The 21559-nt window shown below is 38.4% G+C and overlaps 2 protein-coding genes across 7 annotated transcripts in view; one reads left to right on the forward strand and one right to left on the reverse strand.

Annotated features, from left to right (window-relative positions):
- The window catches only part of ank1a (ankyrin 1, erythrocytic a), a 255027-nt gene that overhangs the window by 196227 nt on the left and 37241 nt on the right, over positions 1-21559 (forward strand). For all 6 annotated transcript variants that reach the window (XM_061986311.1, XM_061986310.1, XM_061986312.1 and 3 more), the window contains 8 exons: positions 24-178; positions 263-474; positions 3401-3605; positions 3676-3772; positions 11624-11852; positions 11932-12060; positions 12120-12239; positions 12314-12398. In XM_061986311.1, the coding sequence (XP_061842295.1) occupies positions 24-178; positions 263-474; positions 3401-3605; positions 3676-3772; positions 11624-11852; positions 11932-12060; positions 12120-12239; positions 12314-12398 (1232 nt within the window). The remainder of the gene's footprint in view (positions 1-23; positions 179-262; positions 475-3400; positions 3606-3675; positions 3773-11623; positions 11853-11931; positions 12061-12119; positions 12240-12313; positions 12399-21559) is intronic.
- Positions 1-21559, reverse strand: part of dguok (deoxyguanosine kinase) — a 251905-nt gene that overhangs the window by 143979 nt on the left and 86367 nt on the right. The window lies entirely within an intron of this gene.

A 21559-nucleotide genomic window follows, 5' to 3' on the forward strand; every position in this document is an offset into this window, starting at 1 on the left:
GGGTTATTTATTGTGTGTGTCAGCCCAGTGATCGTGGAGATCCCTCACTTTGCTGCTTTGGGTCGTGGTGACCGCGAGCTTGTGGTGCTGAGGAGTGAGAACGGATCCGTGTGGAAAGAACACCGTAATCGCTATGGCGACGAGGTCCTGGAGACCATCCTCAATGGGATGGATGAAGGTAGGACATCTCTTCACGCATGACTGCGGTCTGATTTGATTTGACAACACCTTTTTTTGTGTGTGTGTATGTGTATTTTCGCAGACTTGGAGAGTCAGGAGGAACTCGGCAAGAAGCGAATCCGCCGCATCATCACGACGGACTTCCCGCTCTATTTCGCCGTCGTGTCGAGAGTCCAGCAAGAGAGCGACCTGATTGGCCCCGAGGGGGGCTCATTGACCAGCAAGCTGGTGCCCATGGTTCAGGCCAGCTTTCCAGAGACGGCGGTCACCAAGCGAGTCCGCCTGGGGCTGCAGGTAAGATGGGACAATGGAGAGAAGACTGGAGAAAAGACAGAATCGTGAAGTTGCCTGAGAGAAAGAAGCATGTTGTCATCATCTATTATTTGCTGTTTTTTTTCCCACCACACAGTGCATGCATGCACTTTGCACCCTGTAGAATGTTCACATGGTGCTTTTGGTTTTAGCCTTACTGTATGGACCTAAGTTTTGGGACACAACTATAACAGGCTCCAACTCTTCTGCGAAGACTTTCTGAAAGATGTCGTAGTGTTTATGTGGGGTTTGGTATCCATCCATCCATCCATCCATCCAGAAGAACATTTGTAAAGTCAGAGGATGTTGAGAGAAGTCCTAGGCTAACAATCTCCATTCTAATATGGGCTTGAGGTCAGGGTTCTTTAGTTTTGTGATACTCATCCACGCCTTTATGGACCTTGCTTTAAACTCGTCTTAGTCTTTTACTTTTAAACTCTTACTTGTCCAAAATGTCTTTTTTTATTTAATTTATTATAAAGTGTATCTCAAGATTTGTGTCCATGCAATATATATCATTTTCACCACATTTTTCCTTTTGGTATTGTTCTTTATTTGTCAGTCTTCATTAATTTTGTCTCTATATTTTGTTGGCACGAGTGTCATATATGATTTGTTTATTAGACCTTTCGGTATTGTGTGTTTACTGCAATAATACGATGGACCAGACACACTGTACTATATGCAAACTGTTTTTTTTACACCCATTCTTAGATGCACAGTAAAAATCAAGATTGTATTAAAGTCCTCTATGCTCAAGTTAGGTTTAACTGTAAAATATACAGTACTACCTCAACTTAAGAGATTGATTGGTTCTGTGAAGGAGCTCTCAACTCAAAACATTTGTATCAATCAATCAATTTAGTTGGTGATTGGCCCTCCAAAACAGAATTTTGGATAATAAATATTGTGTGAAAACAATACAATACAATGTACTACTAACAACTACAGTAGTTTTATTTTATGAAATAATATAATATTAAGGTATAATATTAGAGTGATATTCCATACTTGCCAACCCTCCTGGATTTTCCGGGAGACTCCCGAAATTCAGCGCCTCTCCCGAAAACCTCCCGGGACAAATTTTCTCCCGAAAATTTCCCGAAATTCAGGCTAACCCACAATATAAACAACATACCTGCCCAATCACGTTATAACTGTAGAATGATGGAGGGCGAGTTCTTGGTTTCTAATGTGGGTTTATTGTTAGGCAGTTTCATTAACGTCCTCCCAGCGCAGGAACAACACACAACAACAGCAGTCACGTTTTTGTATACCGTAAAGCAGTTCGTCTGCCGTAAACAGCAATGTTGTGACACTCTTAAACAGGACAATACTGCCATCTAGTGCATTTGATGAAAGCACTTTTGTGCGTGCCACACATCAATGCATCATCAGAGAGGGTGTTCAGCATGGTTCGAAAAATAGTGACAGAGAATAGAACAAGGATGGACAATTCAACCCTTAACTCAACAATGAGTAGATGAGTGTTATGTGTGTGTATATGTGTAAATAAATGAACACTGAAATTCAAGTATTTATTTTATATATATATAATAAAATAAATAAATATATATATATATACGTATATATGTATATATATATAATAAAATACATATATATATATATATATGTATATATATATATATATATATATATATATATGTATATATAGCTAGAATTCACTGAACGTCAAGTATTTCTTATATATATATATATATATATATATATATATATATATATATATATATATATATATATACGTATATATATGAAATACTTGACTTGGTGAATTCTAGCTGTAAATATACTCCTCCCCTTTTAGCCACGCCCCCAACCACGCCCCCCCACCTCCCGAAATCGGAGGTCTCAAGGTTGGCAAGTATGGATATTCTGTGGTACCTCCTCCCAGCTGCTTCTGTGTCAAACACATAATTGGCAGCTTTTCTATATTTTCATGGATAAATGTCTGCAATTTAGATGTTATTCTATCTCCAGTATGTTGCAGACTAGCAGTTTTACACTCAAATTGATTCGCCAAGTTGGTGATGATGTTTTCCATTATTTCTTTCTTCAACCCAATTAATATCATCCATTTCTTTTTCTCAGCACTGTCCTTCACACTCAAAATCAAAATGATATCCACCTTTAGCTGTAAGCTAATGCTAGCAAGTAAGACCAGATGCTTTGGGCAGGGTTTCATTTGCCAGGCCAACTAATGGTGGCGATGCTTGTAACTCAGACTTTTGCTCTCGATATAAAGCATAACAATTAGCCGAGAGACAGCTCTTAAGTTGAGGTACATATGTATAGAACTTTTTTCCACTTTTTGATGATCAGAGAACTCAATTATTAAAAGTATTTTATTTTTTCCACTTTATGTTCCATATATGCTTAGATTTTATTGCGATATGATTTTTTTGTTTTGTTGGTTGCATTCACTTTTTAACAAACCTTGACAGATTACGATTCAGAAACCAACCAGAAATGTGAAAACAGGTCAGAATATGTGAAAAATAAATCAAGACTTAAAGATAAAGTAGTATAAACATGCATGTAAGGACCTTTTTTATGATACGCTAATGAAGTGTTCTTAAACCTAAATGCCACCACTCTTGTTGTAAGCTGTAAATATATGAATGACGTGGTTATATTTTAGGTTTATGTTCTGTTGCTGCTCCATTGAAATATAGAATCTTTATAACTGATATCAATGTTGACACACCATAATAAAAATGATTTATTGCGTTTATTTTTGTCGTCTCTTTTTGTCATATGTAATTTGTTCCTCTTTTTTTTTTTTTTCCTTTTCTTTCAATTCTTCTCATGACTTGGCTCTCCATGGCTTGTGCGTGTAAATCTGTTCCACGTTGTCTTGCACCTCTCCATCACTAACCTTTGACCCCAGGCTCAGCCCGTTCCAGATGAGCTGGTGGCCAAGCTGCTGGGTAACCAGGCCAACTTTAGTCCCGTGGTGACGGTGGAGCCTCGGCGGCGCAAGTTCCACCGACCCATCGGCCTTCGCATTCCCCTGCCGCCATCTTGGAAGGAAAGCCCTCGAGACTCCGGGGAGGGCGACACCACCAGTCTGCGACTTCTTTGCTCTGTCATAGGTACTGCAAACGTACATTAAAAACATTTAATAAATTGACTGTGATCTACCTTCCTGTATGTGCTACCTAGGTGGAACAGCTGCAGCCCAGTGGGAGGACATTACTGGTACCACCAAGCTAATGTATGCTAGCTCTTGTGCTAGCTTTACAACAAACGTGTCCGCACGGTGAGTAGCAGTAATTAAAGTCTAAGGTCCAAATTTGTTGCCTAAAATCTGTGGACTAGTTTAAACCATTTCAAAGTGCCTTTGGTAAGCTCTACTGAATAAACTCAATTTGTGTTTTTGTAGCCTTAAATGCTAATGAGTGGTGAATGTCAGCTAGTGCACGGATCCGAAGGATAAAAGAGCACCATAGTGCACTTTATCCACTTTTTACGTATACATTAAACACTTGTCCAATGTGATAGATGTCTTATATCACATACGTCAATGTAACATTAGGGAGTGGGAACAGGAGCTAGTACACAAACGTTAGCATAGCTATATTAGCTGCAGTGCTAACCATAGAGCCACATTTAACAGCAACATCATGCTAAGTTAGCATATCCGCTGAAGAAAAAATTAAATGATCAAATTTACTGCTTACACATTTATATGACAGATTCATATATTTTATTTAAAATTGTGTAGTAAAGCCTTTTTTTGTTAGCCTTCAGGGGACAAAGGCTGGCCTTTTTTTGTCCTTTCAATAAATGTTTGCAGTATTTTTGTCTATAATTTTTGTTGCGTTCCTTTATTAAACATGATTTTTACAAAGAGGGTTTTTTTATGTTAAATGTTGAAATATCTATATCCAACTCTCTTCTTGGTAAACAACACACTGGCAGTTATTCAACAATACCCCAAAGCCAAACAGAATGTAAAAGTCCTTCATTTTTGAAAGGACAAAACATTTTGCCTTTTTTTTTATTAACTTTCTTTGCATAAATATCTCAATTAACTTCATCCCTAAACAAAAATACCAAACATGTCTATTTTAATTAATTTTTATTTTTATCAATTGAGGGCCTTTTGAGCAGATGACGTCACCGTTGTCACATTAGTTATTTTACTCATTTAAACCTGTGACATTATCTGATCAAAAGTCCTTCAAAAGGGTCAACATTAAAAATACATGTTAAATATTTTTGTTGGTTTGATTATATGTTATTGGGATTTTTCTCTCTCTCTCGGATTCGATACATATATATATATAGATATATATATATATATATATCATACTTGCCAACCCTCACGAATTTTCCGGGAGACTCCCGAAATTCGGCGCCTCTCCCGAAACCCTCCCGGGACAAATATTCTCCCTAAAATCTCCCGATTTTCAGCCGGAGCTGGAGGCCACGCCCCCTCCAGCTCCATGCGGACCTGAGTGAGGACAGCCTTTTTTCACGACGGAAGGACAACAGGGTGACAAGAACTAAATCATCCAGACTAGAGATATTTATTAATTACAAAAAAAAACTACTAAATACATTTTTACTATATTTTGCTAAAAACATCAAAATGAATTGTATTTTTATTTTTTATTTTTTATGACTCCTTATTACATCCAGCCATAGAATTATACATTAAAATAAACATATTTGAAATAATTAATTTTAAATTATCATAATAATTCATTTAAAATGACCATATTTAATTATTAAAATAATTGCTTGTTTATCAACAACTTTAGCATTTTATTCATTACATTTTGAAGCTCTCAGAAGCCAAGTTATGTTATATTCCTTAATATTTATTTATGCAAGTTTGAAGTATCAATTATCCAAACACAGTGTTTGCATATTTTCAGGATGTATGTATATATATATATATATATATATATATATATATATATATATATTTATATATATGTATATGTATATATATGTATATGTATGAAATACTTGACTTGGTGAATTCTAGCTGTCAATATATTCCTCCCCTCTTAACCACGCCCCCAACCATGCCCCAACCATGCCCCGACCACGCCCACCCCCCCACCTCCCGAAATCGGAGGTCTCAAGGTTGGCAAGTATGATACATATATATATATATATATATATATATATATATATATATATATATATATATATATATATATATATATACACATACATATATATATATATTTATTTTTTTGATTTGATTTTTATTTATATATATATATATATATATATATATATATATATATATATATATATATATATATATGTGTGTGTGTGTGTGTGTGTGTGTGTGTGTGTGTGTGTGTGTGCGCGTGCGTGCGTGCGTGCGTGTGTGTAATAATGTGTGTGTGTGTTTATATATATATATATATATATATATATATATATATATATAGGCCAACATTTTGGACACCTTCTCATTCAATGCGTTTTCTTCATTTTCATGACTATTTACATTGTAGATTATCACTTAAGGCATCAAAACTATGAATGAACACATGTGGGGTTATGTACTTAACAAAAAAAGGGTGAAATAACTGAAAACATGTTTTATATTCTAGTTTCTTCAAAATAGCCACCCTTTGTTCTGAATACTGCTTTGCACACGCTTGGCATTCTCTGGATGAGCTTCAAGAGGTAGTCACCTGAAATGGTTTTCACTTCACAGGTGTGCCTTATCAGGGTTGATTAGTGGAATTTCTTGCTTTATCTGTGGGGTTGGGACCATCAGTTGTGTTGTGAATGAGAAGGTGTGTCCAAACTTTTGGCCTGTACTGTATATATATATATATATATATATATATATATATATATATATATATATATATATATATATATATATAAAAACGGAAGGACCTTTATGTCCTGTTTGGTTTTGAAGATGATTAAAATTGAATGTCAATGATATTTCAAATCAAATGTCCCCATAGGGTTAAGTATACTCATCTAGCTCGGTGGGTCAGAAGCAGTCCATGGGGATGGATGTTTTTTGCTCATGATGTCATAAAAACCTAAAAACTCATTGTTCCCTGTGAAGAAACAAAGCAAGTGAGAGAGGTTATGTTTGTATTGTTTGTATGTATGGTCATGGTTGGCCATTACTATTATGATATCATCAAAAAGTCATTTTTGCATGACTGAGTCTCTTTAAGACCTCTGACGATGATCAGTGTTTCGGCAGATGTTTTCATACAGAATCTTATTCCATTGCCTATAGGTCAGTGGTTCTCAAACTTTTTTCAAAAAGTACCACCTTAATAACCATCATTAAAATACAGTAGCGTACTAGGTCTAGATATTCATTAAAAACAAGGAAACAGGTTTTATTTAACAATTATATTTAATATGTTTGGCCACTGTAACATTAGACAAAATGCACTAAAATCATCAACAATGATATTCCATATACATTAAATATTTAGAGACTTATTTGGCGTACCACTAGATAGAGCTTGCGTACCACTAGTGGTACACAAGCTACAGTTAGAGAATCACTGGCCTAGGTATTCCTAATACAGTACTACCTCAATTTATGAGCTTAATTAGTTCTGTGAAGAAGCTCTTAACCAGTGTTCATAATACCTGTGTTATATAATAACGCCGTTACTTTTACTAGTAACGAGTAATCTAATTAATTATATTTAGGTCCATTACAACAAAGTGATAGTGATAGTGTGATGTAACGTGGGACCAGTGATGGGCAGTAACTCGCTACATGTAGCTAAGCTACGCAGCTTAACTGCATTTTCCAGTAGCTTGACGGTAACTTAGCTACTTTTAGACCCATGTAGCAAGGTAGCTTACATCAAAGTTACAAGCAATAAAGAGAGAAAATAGAAAACAATTATGGAGAAAATAAAATGACCTGGATGAATGAGAACATCCATACATACTGAGAAAAATCCATGGTGATTGGTTGGTGTTCTTATGATGAGTCACAATTGGCTTATTTTAGGGCGAAATATTACGGACTGGCAAATCAGAGGCAAGATAAGGCAGGTCATCAAAACTAGTAAGCAAATTCATAACCGTCTGGCATTCATGTCACATGATGACGAGGGAGTCGGAGACAGAGGGACGCTTCAAGCTGATGACTCAAAAAATTAAAAAAATAAACCTACTTGAAAATGGCAGATGGATTTTTCCTTTAGTGATGAAGATGACATACAGGAAACACACAATAATGCATGTCCTTGTCCATATTTAGACAAATGTATGCGTTATGAGAAAACAATGGCCAAAACCTTAATTCAGTTCAGTTTAAATTTATTTCGAACATGCATACGATACAATGTAGCGCATCACATATTTCCAGTTTTTTCATTACAGCACGTCCGAAATGGAGTAGGAAGAAGCTGAGCTTATTTAATCCTACCCCTTTTCATACCATACCAATGGTATTTCAGTTCTTTGTTCTCTGTATCAGAACAGTGAATAAATAAATAATAAATAAATAATTTACCATAGTAAGTAAACAAATATGAAGACATTTTTCGTTGTTTACTCTGTAGACCAAAATTATAACTGCTGTCTGCATCTAAGACGTGGAACACCCATTAAGGTGAGTTGAGTTCATGAGAAGTCATACTGCACATTACCATTATCAACTGTTCCCAAACACAAGTCATAGTTTTTTTTTTGGTCAAGATATAGATAGATGCTATTATTTTACTGTAGGTAGAGAAAATGAATAACATTATAGGGGTGGGCCTAAGAAAAGCCAAACTGTCAGGCTTGTCCCTGACAGTTTGACTGTGTTTAGTTTTTTCTCTGCGTTGGTCTTAGTTTTCTGTCAGCGCTTTTATTTTGTCTTTATTTCCTACTTGTCTCCCTGAGTGCTGTGTCCCCTCAGCTGTGGCTGATTGGCACCTGGCCACACCTGGTGTCAATCAGCCAGCTGCTATTTAAACCTGCCTTCCCCTCCAGTCAGTGCTGGATTATTGTCGTTCCTACCTGTCGTGTCGTTGTTTGCTGTATGCTGTCGTTGCTAGCTGTGTGCGTTAAGCTTTCCCTGGATCCTGACTCCTGTTTCTGGTTCGTGTTTTCCTTTTCTTATTTTTGAACATTAAAACCATGTTTTCTTGTACCAAGCCTGCTGCCATCTCTGCATCTTGGGGTTCGTCAACAACAAACCTTGACATAATAATCCAGCACTGACTGGAGGGGAAGGCAGGTTTAAATAGCAGCTGGCTGATTGACACCAGGTGTGGCCAGGTGCCAATCAGCCACAGCTGAGGGGACACAGCACTCAGGGAGACAAGTAGGAAATAAAGACAAAATAAAAGCGCTGACAGAAAACTAAGACAAACGCAGAGAAAAAACTAAACACAGTCAAACTGTCAGGCTTGTCCCTGACAGTTTGACTGTGTTTAGTTTTGTCTGACAAGCCTGACACAAACTAAATAAATACATACAGTGGGGTGTGGTGACCCCTAGAGATAGTTGTATGGTGTCCCCAGTTAAATGACAGCTTAATGACAGTTAATAGTAAAGGACCCTTATTGGGTCCGTGTTACATTAACATTATATTAAACATGTGGGATCCTAGATAGAAATGCTGTTAAATGTAGTGTTGATGTAGCAAGCTACTTTTGCCATGTAGATTGTAGTGGAGCTTACTACTATTCTCCGGAGATAGCTTCCCCTGTAGTTTAGCTACATTTAATCGAGAGTAAATTGTAGCTTAGCTTACTACGTTTTCCAAGTAACTTGCGCATCACTGCGTGGGACGCTACCTTTGATGTGGTTTTATATCAACAACAAGACAGCGTCATAAGTGCAGCAAGTTTATTGCAGCTAATATCTTTTTAAGAGTGAAATCAACAAGCAGAACCGCACTAAAAGGAATTTGATATCAAATACGAAGAGGCAACATCACACTGTGACACAGCATACGCAACATTTACACAATGGAAATAATGAACAACAAATCAATGATTGAAGTGACAAACATGCCATCCAAACAATACGCCGTTTGTTGACAAGAAGCTATGACAGCCATCGAAGCACATTCAATCTCTTTATTAACCAGAGGAAACACAATCCCGTCAAAAGATTCAAAACAGCTGCTAACTGCTAAAGCTAACAAACACAGCTGAACCCTCAATGACATCATACATCACTCGGCAACAGGCCCCGCCTTTTAAATGCCCACACACGCACACTGTGCTCTCACATTATACGTCTCTCAACTGCATATGCCAGATATTTGAAGTTTTTGTTTTTTTAATTAACATTAATTACCTTCCATAGTAATTAATTACATGTATTAAAGAGTAGTTCCATTAGTTTTTCAAATACTTTTTTGTTAAAGTAACGATTTACTATAATTAATTACTTTTTAAAAGTAATTTTTAGAACACTGCTCTTAACCCAAAACACTTGTGTTTCAAAGCAATGTCTTTGAAATCGATGAAGTTAATTGGAAATCACTTTATTTCGTGCTTGTCCAAAACAGCACAACTTTAACATGTAAAGTGCATTTTTAAAGAGAAAACTTCATAAAACAGTAGTTTTATGAAGTAATCTCATAATAATGTACAGCAGTTACCTTGGAGATTGGACTTCTACGGTCGCTCCTTCCTGCTGTTTCTCTCTTAAACACGCCATCCCCAGCTTTTTCATAATTTCATGGATACATGTCTACCATTTAGATATTTTAACATTGCTGGCTGGCATTAGACTCATTCTATATTATTAGTTTATTATTCTTCGGTCAATCGTCAACAAAATAAACAAACAGTTGTACATTCATAGATTGAAAAGGAAAATGTTGCAGACCGAAAGGGTTTAGGCTGAAGTTGAACACTTATTGCGCCTAACCCTATAAACAATGTACAAGATGAACTTAGGAAAATTATGAAATGTCCTTTGTACAACATATTATAAATACACATTATACACAACATAAACACAGTTAAATTAATTAACTTAATTAATTAATTCTGCTTCAGTATGGTGCAGACTAGGAGTGACAATTGCTTCGCCGAGTTGGCAACACGCTCCGTCATGTGTTTAATGATCCATCCATCCATCCATTTTCTACCGCTTGTCCCTTTTGGGGTCGCGGGGGTGCTGTAGACTATCTCAGCTGCATTCGGGTGGAAGGCGAGGTACACCCTGGACAAGATAGATGATTTATTTCTTTAATTCAAGGAAGATTATCCACTTCTTCTCCTCAGCACTGTTCTTCACGCTCAGTTTGTTCCTTCCCATAGTTGGAAAAAAAAGTTATGTCCATCTCTTGCTATAAGCTAATGCTCGCGAGTAAGTCACAGTATGTTTTGGTCGGATCTTACAGGGTGCACTGTGACATTTGCTACACCAACTAATGTCGGGGATGCTTGGAACTCAAATGTTTGCTTGCAACTTCAAGCATACCAATGAGCCGAGAGACAGCTCTTATCTCAAAACACTCTTAAGTTAGGGCACTCTTAAGTTGAGGTACCAATGTACTGCATACTGTATATTTTTGTGTCATATACATACTTGCCAACCTTGAGACCTCCGAATTCGGGAGATGGGGTGGGGGGAGGGCTATGGTATTGAGGTGGGGGGGGGGGGGGTTGGTGGTAGCGGGGGTGTATATTGAAGAGTCAGTGCTGCAAGGGGTTCTGGGTATTTGTTCTGTTGTGTTTATGTTGTGTTACAGTGCGGATGTTCTCCCGAAATGTGTTTGTCATTCTTGTTTGGTGTGGGTTCACAGTGTGGCGCATATTTGTAACCGTGTTAAAGTTGTTTATACGGCCACCCTCAGTGTGACCTGTATGGCTGTTGATCAAGTATGCATTGCATTCCCTTAAGTGTGTGTGAAAGCCACATATATTATGTGACTGGGCCGCCTAGCTGTTTGTATGGAGGAAAAGCGGATGTGACGACAGTTTGTAGAGGAAGCTAAAGGCAGTGCCTTTAAGGCACGCCCCCAACATTGTTGTCCGGGTGGGAATCGGGAGAAATTCGGGAGAATGGTCACTCTGGGAGATTTTCGGGAGGAGCACTGAAATTCGGGAGTCTCCCGGGAAAATCGGAAGGGTTGGCAAGTATGGTCATATACAGTATTAAAGAAAAATAATGATGGCTTATTCTCTCTCAGCTTCTGGCTGGCAGACTGTCCCCGCACAGCAGAGTCGGTGTCCTTCGCCAACCTCCTCTACAAAGAGCTGTCCGCTGTACCTTACATGGCAAAGTTTGTTGTTTTCGCAAAGATGAACGAGCTGCGGGAAGGCCGACTACGCTGCTACTGCATGACGGACGACAAGATGGATAAAACGCTGGAACAGCACGAGAACTTCACAGAGGTGGCCCGCAGCAGAGACATTGAGGTCTGTTCCAGCCTTATCCTCAGGACGTGACCTGGTCAAACTCTAGTTTCAACCCCTGCCTGTGTTTTGCCGCTCACAGGTAATGGAGGGAATGCCGCTTCACCTGGAATGCTCAGGGAATCTGGTGCCTGTGCGGAAGGCAGCCCAGCAGCCTCGCTGCTTCAGCTTCCAGGCCTTCAGAGATAACAGACTTCCTGTCTCTGTTAAGGTAACGGCACCTATTTGAACGTTCCGGTCTTCATTGGTCTTACTGTGCGTGTGTGCTAGGTGAGAGACAGCAGCAAAGAGCCCGCCGGCTTCCTGTCCTTCCTGCGTAAGACCACCAAGTATGAAGACAGCCAACATGTCCTGTGTAACCTCAACATCACCATGCCTCCGTGTATCAAGGTACGGTGCAACTCACATCAACACAACACTCTTCTTTAGATAATAACTCATATTCTTCTTCACTGGATTGGTAGATTATTGGAAGTGAAGACCGCAGGCGAACTCTGACCCCGTTGGCTTTGAGAGAACGATACAGCGCCCTGAATGAACCTGCCATGGGTACGAAGCATCTAATTATTTTCTGACTATTAACACATTAGATGAATCTGTACCCTCTACTAGGGTTGTACGGTATACAGGTATTAGTATAACACCGCGATACTAATGAATCATATTCGGTACTATACCGCCTCTGAAAAGTACCGGTCCCGCACCCCGCCATCGTCACGTGGTGTCATTGCTGGTTTTACGAGCAGACGAGCATGTTTGGTAGCGCACAATCACAGAGTACCGTATTTTCCGCACTATAAGGCGCACCTAAAAACCTCCAATTTTCTCAAAAGCTGACAGTGCGCCTTATAATGGACCAATATTGAGCCACAACAAACCTAAACTTCATTTTCATAAAGTTTAGGTCTCGCAACTACGGTAAACAGCAGCCAACTTATTTTTCCCCCGTTCTTCTACGGTAAGCAGCCGCCCCCGTAGAAGAAGAAGAAGCGCGCGGTGCATGCTGGGATATATGACTGCGCGAGGCGTGCCGTTTTGGTTTCCATTTACCTACTCAGTGGCCTAGTGGTTGGAGTGTCCACCCTGAGATCGGTAGGTTGTGAGTTCAAACCCCGGCCGAGTCATACCAAAGACTATAAAAATGAGACCCATTACCTCCCTGCTTGGCACTCAGCATCTAGGGTTGGAATTGGGGGTTAAATCACCAAAAATGATTCCCGGGCGCAGCACCGCTGTTGCCCACTGCTGCCCACTGCTCCCTTCACCTCCCAGGGGGTGAACAAGGGGATGGGTCAAATGCAGAGGACAAATTTCACCACACCTAGTATTGTGTGACAATCATTGGGACTTTAACTTTAACTAATTTGTTTGTTTATGTAAAGACCCCAAAATGGCTCCTATTAAGAGACACGCTTACGACGCTTAAGACGATTAGTCACGCAGTAGAACACGGGAATAGAGCAGCAGCGACACTGACTCCATTAATGACGACTTCGACGAGACGGAGCCATGTTGGATGCCGTATCCGTCCAACTGTTTAATTCGGACACTGAAGAAGAAGAATTTGAGGGATTCGTGGATGAGCAATAACTTCATAAAGTGAGCTTTACATGTTTATTTTCTGTGACATTAACGTTTGAGCAACGTTGAGTTATTGATATATTGTTATTGCTCTGCACTATTCCGAGTGTTACTATATTGTGATTGCACTAACGTTTGATTTACCGTAACAGCATCACTGTTTTTTACATGTTTATTGAATCAGGGAAAAGTTCCCCTCCACTATGTGATATAAATGTTGCACTACATGTTATACCTTGCTGTTGTTAAAAGATAAACAAAACACCACGTCACTGACTTTACCTCAGGGAAAATAATAAAACAGCTGTTTATTCATTTTGGGAGTGAACAGAGTTGTCAGAACGCTGGTTCGTAATCTACTAATAAAGTTTGACTGACCTATCTGACTGTTTTGTTGACATTCCCTTTAGCGCACCTCCATCTAATGGATGCACAGGTGCGCCTTATAATCCGGTGCACCTTATATATGAAAAAAAGTTTTGAAATATGCCATTCATTGAAGGTGCGCCTTATAATCTGGTGCGCCTTATATATGAACAAAGTTTTGGAATATGCCATTCATTGAAGGTGCGCCTTATAATCCGGTGCGCCTTATAGTGCGGAAAATACGGTACTCACAAGCAGACACAGTGTGTAGACAGAAAAGGGAGAATGGACGCATTTTGGCTTAAAAACTGATGATAAAGGTGAAGTTATAACACTGAAAGGCCCTCAGGAAGAGGTGCTTTACGACATGGCTCGCTAGCTAGCGGCTAAAGTTCAGGCCCAGTCGGCAGTGTTGTAGCTACTTCTAAATCACTAATCCTCGCCTCCATGGCGACAAATAAAGTAAGTTTCTTACAAGTATCATCCCTGCAGGATGAGGAAGAGCTAAACATGCTTCACTACACACCGTAGCTCTCTAGCTGTAATGATACCAAGTACAGGAGCGTATCTAGTCGATACTACTATGATTACGTCAATATTTTTTGGCATCACAACATCCTCTTTCGTTTTTTTTTTATTCATATTATGTTTATAAACTCAGGAATTATGTCCCTGGACACATGAGGACTTTGAATATGACCAATGTATAATCCTGTTACCACTTGGTATCGGATTGATACCTAAATTTGTGGTATCATCCAAAACTAATCTAAAGTATCAAAGAAGAGAAGAATAAGTGTTTTTTTTTTTTTACATTTTAACAGAAGTGTAGACAGAACATGTTAAAAGAGAAAGTAAGCTGATATTAACAGTAAATGATCAAGTAGAGTAATAATTAATTTTCTACCACTTGTCCTTAATAATGTTGACAAAATAATAAAATGGAAAATGACACAATATGTTACTGCATATGTCAGCAGACTAATTAGGAGCCTTTGTTTGTTTACTTACTACTAAAAGACAAGTTGTCTTGTATGTTCACTATTTTATTTAAGGACAAACTTGCAGTAAGAAATTAATGTTTAATGTACGGTAAGCTTTTTTGTTAAAATAAAGCCAATAATGCAATTTTTTTGTGTTCCCTTTTGTTTAGAAAAGTACCGAAAATATCGAAATAATTTTGGTACTGGTACCAGTACAAAAATATTGGTATCAGGACAACACTAACCCCTACTTTATATAACTGTTTTAAAGTAGGAATAAAAAAAAAACTTCAACATTGGGGAAATTCCAAGGTTGCACCATACAGCAGGAAGGGGATTCATATGGTCCCATTCGTTGCGGTTTACCTGACACATGAAACGTGACGAATTGGGGGGTGCACTATCCACTTAGTGTTGAATATCTTAAAATGTGTTTTGTGGCAATTCCAACTTCAAACACAGCGTCAGTTGCTATGTAGAGTGGTACTGTCCATCCTTTTCAACAGATTGGATTGCAAAATACTTAAGCCTGTGTTACAGGTCTCACAGGCGTGTGAGTTCAGTAGACAAAAGGTTGTGTTCATAGTCTAACCCCTGGAAAACACAGGCAATGTTTAAGAAGAGTGAAGACACGAACAATCCTTGAAGCTTCCCAAGTTTCCTCTCTTTATTACACATTATATATATTTCCTATAATCCTCAATGACAATATCATTGTTATTCTCTAAATTCAATATTACATTCTCAAAACATATCTTCCTCATAGCACAATAGCTATTATAATGGTATATACTTCTGTATATTCACATTTCTATATATTGTTGTTACAGAAACATCTTGAGTAATAAACTCTTTCACAAATGGGGAAGTATCATGTGATTTAGGGCTATATAAATAAACATTGATTGATTGATTGATTTAGACATGAAATGTCCTTGGGAAGTACACTTGGAGTCAAACAAAATGTATCCACATCACTCAGTTCATTATCTATTTACAAATATAAGAAACAACAATAACATATTTACACAGATAATAATATGACCTCGTGTGAGATAAAGATAGAAGAGTATTTCTTTACAACACAGAACTATATATACACACTGCAGTGCTCTTCGGTTGGCATAAGAAGGGTTAACTGCTCTCAACTGACCCACACGCAAAGAAGAGCTAGCTAGATGCTAACACACAGTGGTATTAAAGTCTAAAGGCACTAAAACATCAATCTCTGTCGCTGAATCATATTACATTTGAATTATAAGGTGTTTAATTATCAAATGTATTTCACAACATTACTGACCTGGAAAACACAGGCAATGTTTAAGAAGAGTGAAGACACGAACAATCCTTGAAGCTTCCCAAGTTTCCTCTGAGGAGAGGGGGAGGAAATACCCACACCTAAAAAGGGACCTACGGGCAACTACTTCACTACACATTATTTCCACTCTTCATTTCTGGCTTTACACTACATGGATGGAAAACGGCTATATCCTCTGTCAATAAAAAGTGATTGACAAAAAAAACATATATATTCCACATTGTGAAGGCATCACACCTGCCCCCCTTCTTCTCAGGCGAGATCTACCCAGGAATGGGGCCATAGGAATCCCTTCCCTACTGTACAATGTACATGAAAACAGGACAAAAACAAACATGACTGAAATAAAAGGGAATGAAAGAAAGATGAAAGTAATTCATAGGATTAGGAAAGTAATAATAAAAAGGCTATAACACAGGTGCCAAACTCAAGGCCCCCGCGGCCCAGATCTGGCATGTCACGTAATTGAATATCATTTAATGTTGCCTGCCATTTTATTACTAATGTGGCCTGCAAAAAAGGCAGGAAATAATAAAGCACTTTTTGGCTAATATAGTTTTTCTTTCTTTGACAGAAAATGGAATTGCATATGTTCTACACTTTAATATTATGTGATAATGCAACAACATATTCAAAGCATTTTTTTTCTTTTTTGGTTATCAAAAATAAATACTTAAATATTTGCTCGTCGCCCTGACTTACAATTTCAAAGCAATGTATCCATCAATCTGTTAGTGAAAAAAATGACAATAAAAAAGAGCTGCTCCACATTTATATTCATACATATTCACTGTTACAAGCGGCCGTAAGAGGGTCGACATAATTGCGATGTGGCCCTTAATAAAAACGAGTTGGACACCCCCCTGCTATAAGAAGATAGTTTTGCGCACAAAACACATATTTTGCACAAAAGAAAAAAGAAAGCTAAAAATAATATACCATATATTTGTATACATCCATCCCCATCCATCCATCCATTTTCTACCGCTTATTCCCTTTGGGGTCGCAGGGGGCGCTGGAGCCTATCTCAGCTACAATCGGGCGGAAGGCGGGGTACACCCTGGACAAGTCGCCACCTCATCGCAGGGCCAACACAGATAGACAGACAACATTCACACTCACATCCACACACTAGGGCCAATTTAGTGTTGCCAATCAACTTATCCCCAGGTGCATGTCTTTGGAAGTGGGAGGAACCCGGAGTACCCGGAGGGAACCCACGCAGTCACGGGGAGGACATGCAAACTCCACACAGAAAGATCCCGAGCCCGGGATTGAACCCAAGACTACTCAGGACCTTCGTATTGTGAGGCAGATGCACTAACCCCTCTGCCACCGTGAAGCCCTATTTGTATACATAGTACTTAAAAAAAATCGTTATCAACAATTACAATTAGGAATGTTTTAGTATTCTTTTCTCCTTGGTATTCAAATAACCAATGCAACAAGTGTCATGGAAATATGTTTGCATAATTCTGCTCACTCACGTACAAACAGCAAAACAGTCAGTGTTTGGGAGGATAGATGACGTCATCTTCTAATTTGCATAATTGGCCATGAGGCATGAGCATGCAATTTTTTTGGAAGCAAAAGGTGTAGCGAACAATTGTAGTTTTACATGCAGAAAACAATGCAAATGACATAGAAATTACAAAAGAGCAGTATAGGCTACTTGTTGAAATGAGTGACACATGCTCAATGTTAGACGTGGACCCCGACTTAATCAAGTTGAAAAACTTATTCGGGTGTTACCATCAGTGTTGGGTTAGTTACTGAAAAACAGTAACTAGTTATAGTTACTAGTTACTTCATTTCCAAAGTATCTCAGTTACTAACTCAGTTACTTACACCAAAAAGTAATGCGTTACTGTGAAAAGTAACTATTTAGTTGCTTCTTTTTTTCTTCTTTTTTTTTTAAAGCTCCAATTAATGCCCTTTTAGCCTTTATTTCAGTACTGTTATTGCACTGGAGAATAATACAATCTGTTGATCAACTTGACATACATTTGTATCACTGAACTCTGCTAAGCAATGTGGTCGACATACAACACAGAAAGACAAAGATATGTTACAAAGGTCAATTTCTTTCTGGCCAGAACAAATTGACAAAACTATTTTAAATAGCTGCAACATAACATACATAAGTAACAAACAGCATAATAACAGCATAGCTGTAAAGCAAGAAAGGCACACACTACATACACAAAGCCTAACCAGGCATTTTTTCCTCAAGAAATTCTGACACAAAATCATGTCTGAAGCCCAGAACACTCTACACATTTCCCCAGTTTTAGTTTAGAGATAAGGAAAGATTGGCCTGGCCCACTAGCATCCCTCTTTATGTTTGTGAACTTTATAGTCTATACATTTAGAGTGATGTGATGATCAAACACTCTAGAAGTCTAAAATGAAAGAGTATATAAGAGAATTGACAGCAACGTTCCCTCTAAGGAGCGCGCCTGTGCAATTGCGCACTGCTCAAGCGTCCTCTGCGCACGACAAATCTATGCCACGCACAAAATCAAATAAAAAAATAAGCGCATAACAATTTTCGACACGACACGGACACGACAGAGAAAACCATTTTCGTCATCATTGTTCAAATATAATAATACGTCTGTCGAGACGCTTTGAGGACATGAATTCCATCCATCACTTTACTGAGCAAAACTCTTTATTGTCGGCCATAAACACATCACTGTTATATCAGCAGCAGCCGCTCGCTCTTTCTCACTTCCGCCAACACATGCACATATGGCACTTAGCCAGTGATGCGTTTACAGCCACACAAAAAGTCGGACAACTCCAACACCACACATAAAGTGTAATTCCAGGTCGTTACTCTATGATTTACCAATCAAATGTGTGCCTATTCTAGTGTCATTTATTAGGAATCTTAATTTATAAATATTAATCATTAAATGCTGTTAATATATTAAATACATACTAATAAAAATATATTTTTTACAAACAGGAAGTTGCAGGAATGTACACATGATCCCCTGCTTACATCTCATTGTGCAACATGTGAATGTTTTAATGGGAACTAAATGAAAGGGGTACAAACTATTTCCAAAGCAGGACCTCCACCTAGACAAACAATACAAGTACACAGTTCATGAAAAACAATATTTGTTGTTATTGTCATTGTAAGTGGGCCTAAACACTTATATTAGAAATGGAAATGACTGCTGTCATTTGATTATAATAATAAGAGAATGTTGTCTGTCTATCTGTGTTGGCCCTGCGATGGGTGGGGACTTGTCCAGTGTGTACACAGCCTTCCGCCCGAATGCAGCTGAGATAGGCTCCAGCGACCCCGAAAGGGACAAGCGGTAGAAAATGGATGGATGGATGGATGGAGATTGAACTTGATATTTAGTCATGTTTGGGACAGGTGTGCTGCTGGTGTAGCCACAGTGTGCACGTGTGATGTTGCTCACATGGGCTCCACTCAATGCTCAGGGAGTTTTTGCGTTTGCTCACACACATGAACAATTAGAGGGAACATTGATTGACAGAGTGTGTGTACCTTCAGTGCTGAAAGATGAGCAGAGGCAGAGTTAATCCTGAAGTGGTGGTGGTGGAGGTAAAGTGTCATTAGAGTCTCTATCTCTCCTTACTAGCTTCGTCGAAGCATGTTGCTATGTAGCTTGTTTCAGCAGATTTGAATTGCTGTTTTGGGCAGTAGATGGCATCTTTGATCCAAAGCACAATTTACATTTAACTAAATTATTTTCTTTGTGCTCGACAAAAGAAAAGTAGTGAAAATATCTCCATGTTAGCAAACTCGACTTCTGGCTCCGCCATGATCAGACACGCCCCCCTCTCCTCCCTCCCCACACTCACACCCACACTCACACACAGAGCGCGTGTCTCTCTCTCTTCTCCGGCTTGTGACACAAGAAGAATCAGAACGATGACACAGCAGCCCTCCGATTAAACACACTTTATACTACATAAAAAGTAACGTAAAATAACGCAGTAACGCATCATGTAGTAACGGTAACTGAGTTACTGAATATAAAAAAATAACGCGTTAGATTACTAGTTACCGCCGAAACTAACGGCGTTACAGTAACGCGTTACTTTGTAACGCGTTAGTCCCAACACTGGTTACCATTTAGTGTACAATTGTACGGAATATGTACTGTACTGTGCAATCTACAAATAAAAGTCTCAATCAATCTTTCAATCAATCAATCAATCAATCAATCACAGTCTCTAAATGTGTCCAATTACCCCAGGAAATGTCGCTATTCAATTTTTTTTTTTTTTTTTAACTAAATCTTAATAGAGGTCTAAATACTCACTACATATAAACAAAGACGCTAACTTGATAACACATTCTCTTGCAGACTAAGAGCCTGTACTACGAGTCAAGTTTAAGTTATCTAGGATATTTTCTTTCTTGTTTGGCTTAAAGGGGCTATTTGCAACCTTCATGCGGATGCCTAGAGGGCACTAAATTTCCAAAGTGTTTTACGCATTACAACCTCTTCCGGTTTTTAGCATTTAATGACATAAACTACTTCCGTACGTAACACACATGCACATACGGTACATTAGCTTTGTGTGTGGTCAACTAATGAGAGCAAAGTTTAGCTATTAATGTTAGCTACCATTGAATGTATAGACCAGGGGTGTCAAACTAATTTTAGATCGGGGGCCACATGGAGAAAAGTCTACTCTGAAGTGGGCCGGACTGGTGAAATCACGGCACGATAACTTAAAAATAAAGACAACTTCAGATTGTTTTCTTTGTTTAAAAATAGAACAAGCACATTCTGAAATTGTACAAATCATAATGTTGTTGGGGGTTGTTTTTTTTACAATTACCTGTTGCGGTTAATAATATATATACTTTATTTGTCGTTATTTATATTTTCTGAATACATTATGTGATAATGTTCATCAGTCAACTCATTGGTGTTAAATTTCAATCTAGCTAGATGAAAAAATTATATCAAAATCAAATTACAGGATGTTGTTTATGTAGTTCGGGGGTCGGCAACCCGCGGCTCTCGAGCCGCATGTGGCTCTTTGGCGCCGCCCTAGTGGCTCTCTGGAGCTTTTTCAAAAATGTATGAAAAATGGAAAAAGATGAGAGGGAAAAAACATTTTTTGTGTTAATATGGTTTCTGTAGGAGGAAAAACATGACACAAACCTCCCTAATTGTTATAAAGCACACTGTTGTTTATATTAAACATGCTTCACTGATTCGAGTATTTGGCTAGCGCCGGTTTGTCCTACTTATTTTGGCGGTCCTTGAACTCATCGTAGTTTGTTTACATGTATAACTTTCTCCGACTTTCTAGGACGTGTTTTATGCCACTTCTTTTTCTGTCTCATTTTGTCCACCAAACTTTTAACGTTGTGCATGAATGCACAAAGGTGAGTTTTGTTGATGTTATTGACTTGTGTGGAGTGCTAATCAGACATATTTGGTCACTGCATGACT

The sequence above is a fragment of the Nerophis lumbriciformis genome, linkage group LG12 (genome assembly GCF_033978685.3).
Source record: "Nerophis lumbriciformis linkage group LG12, RoL_Nlum_v2.1, whole genome shotgun sequence".
In the NCBI taxonomy this organism is placed as follows: domain Eukaryota; kingdom Metazoa; phylum Chordata; class Actinopteri; order Syngnathiformes; family Syngnathidae; genus Nerophis; species Nerophis lumbriciformis.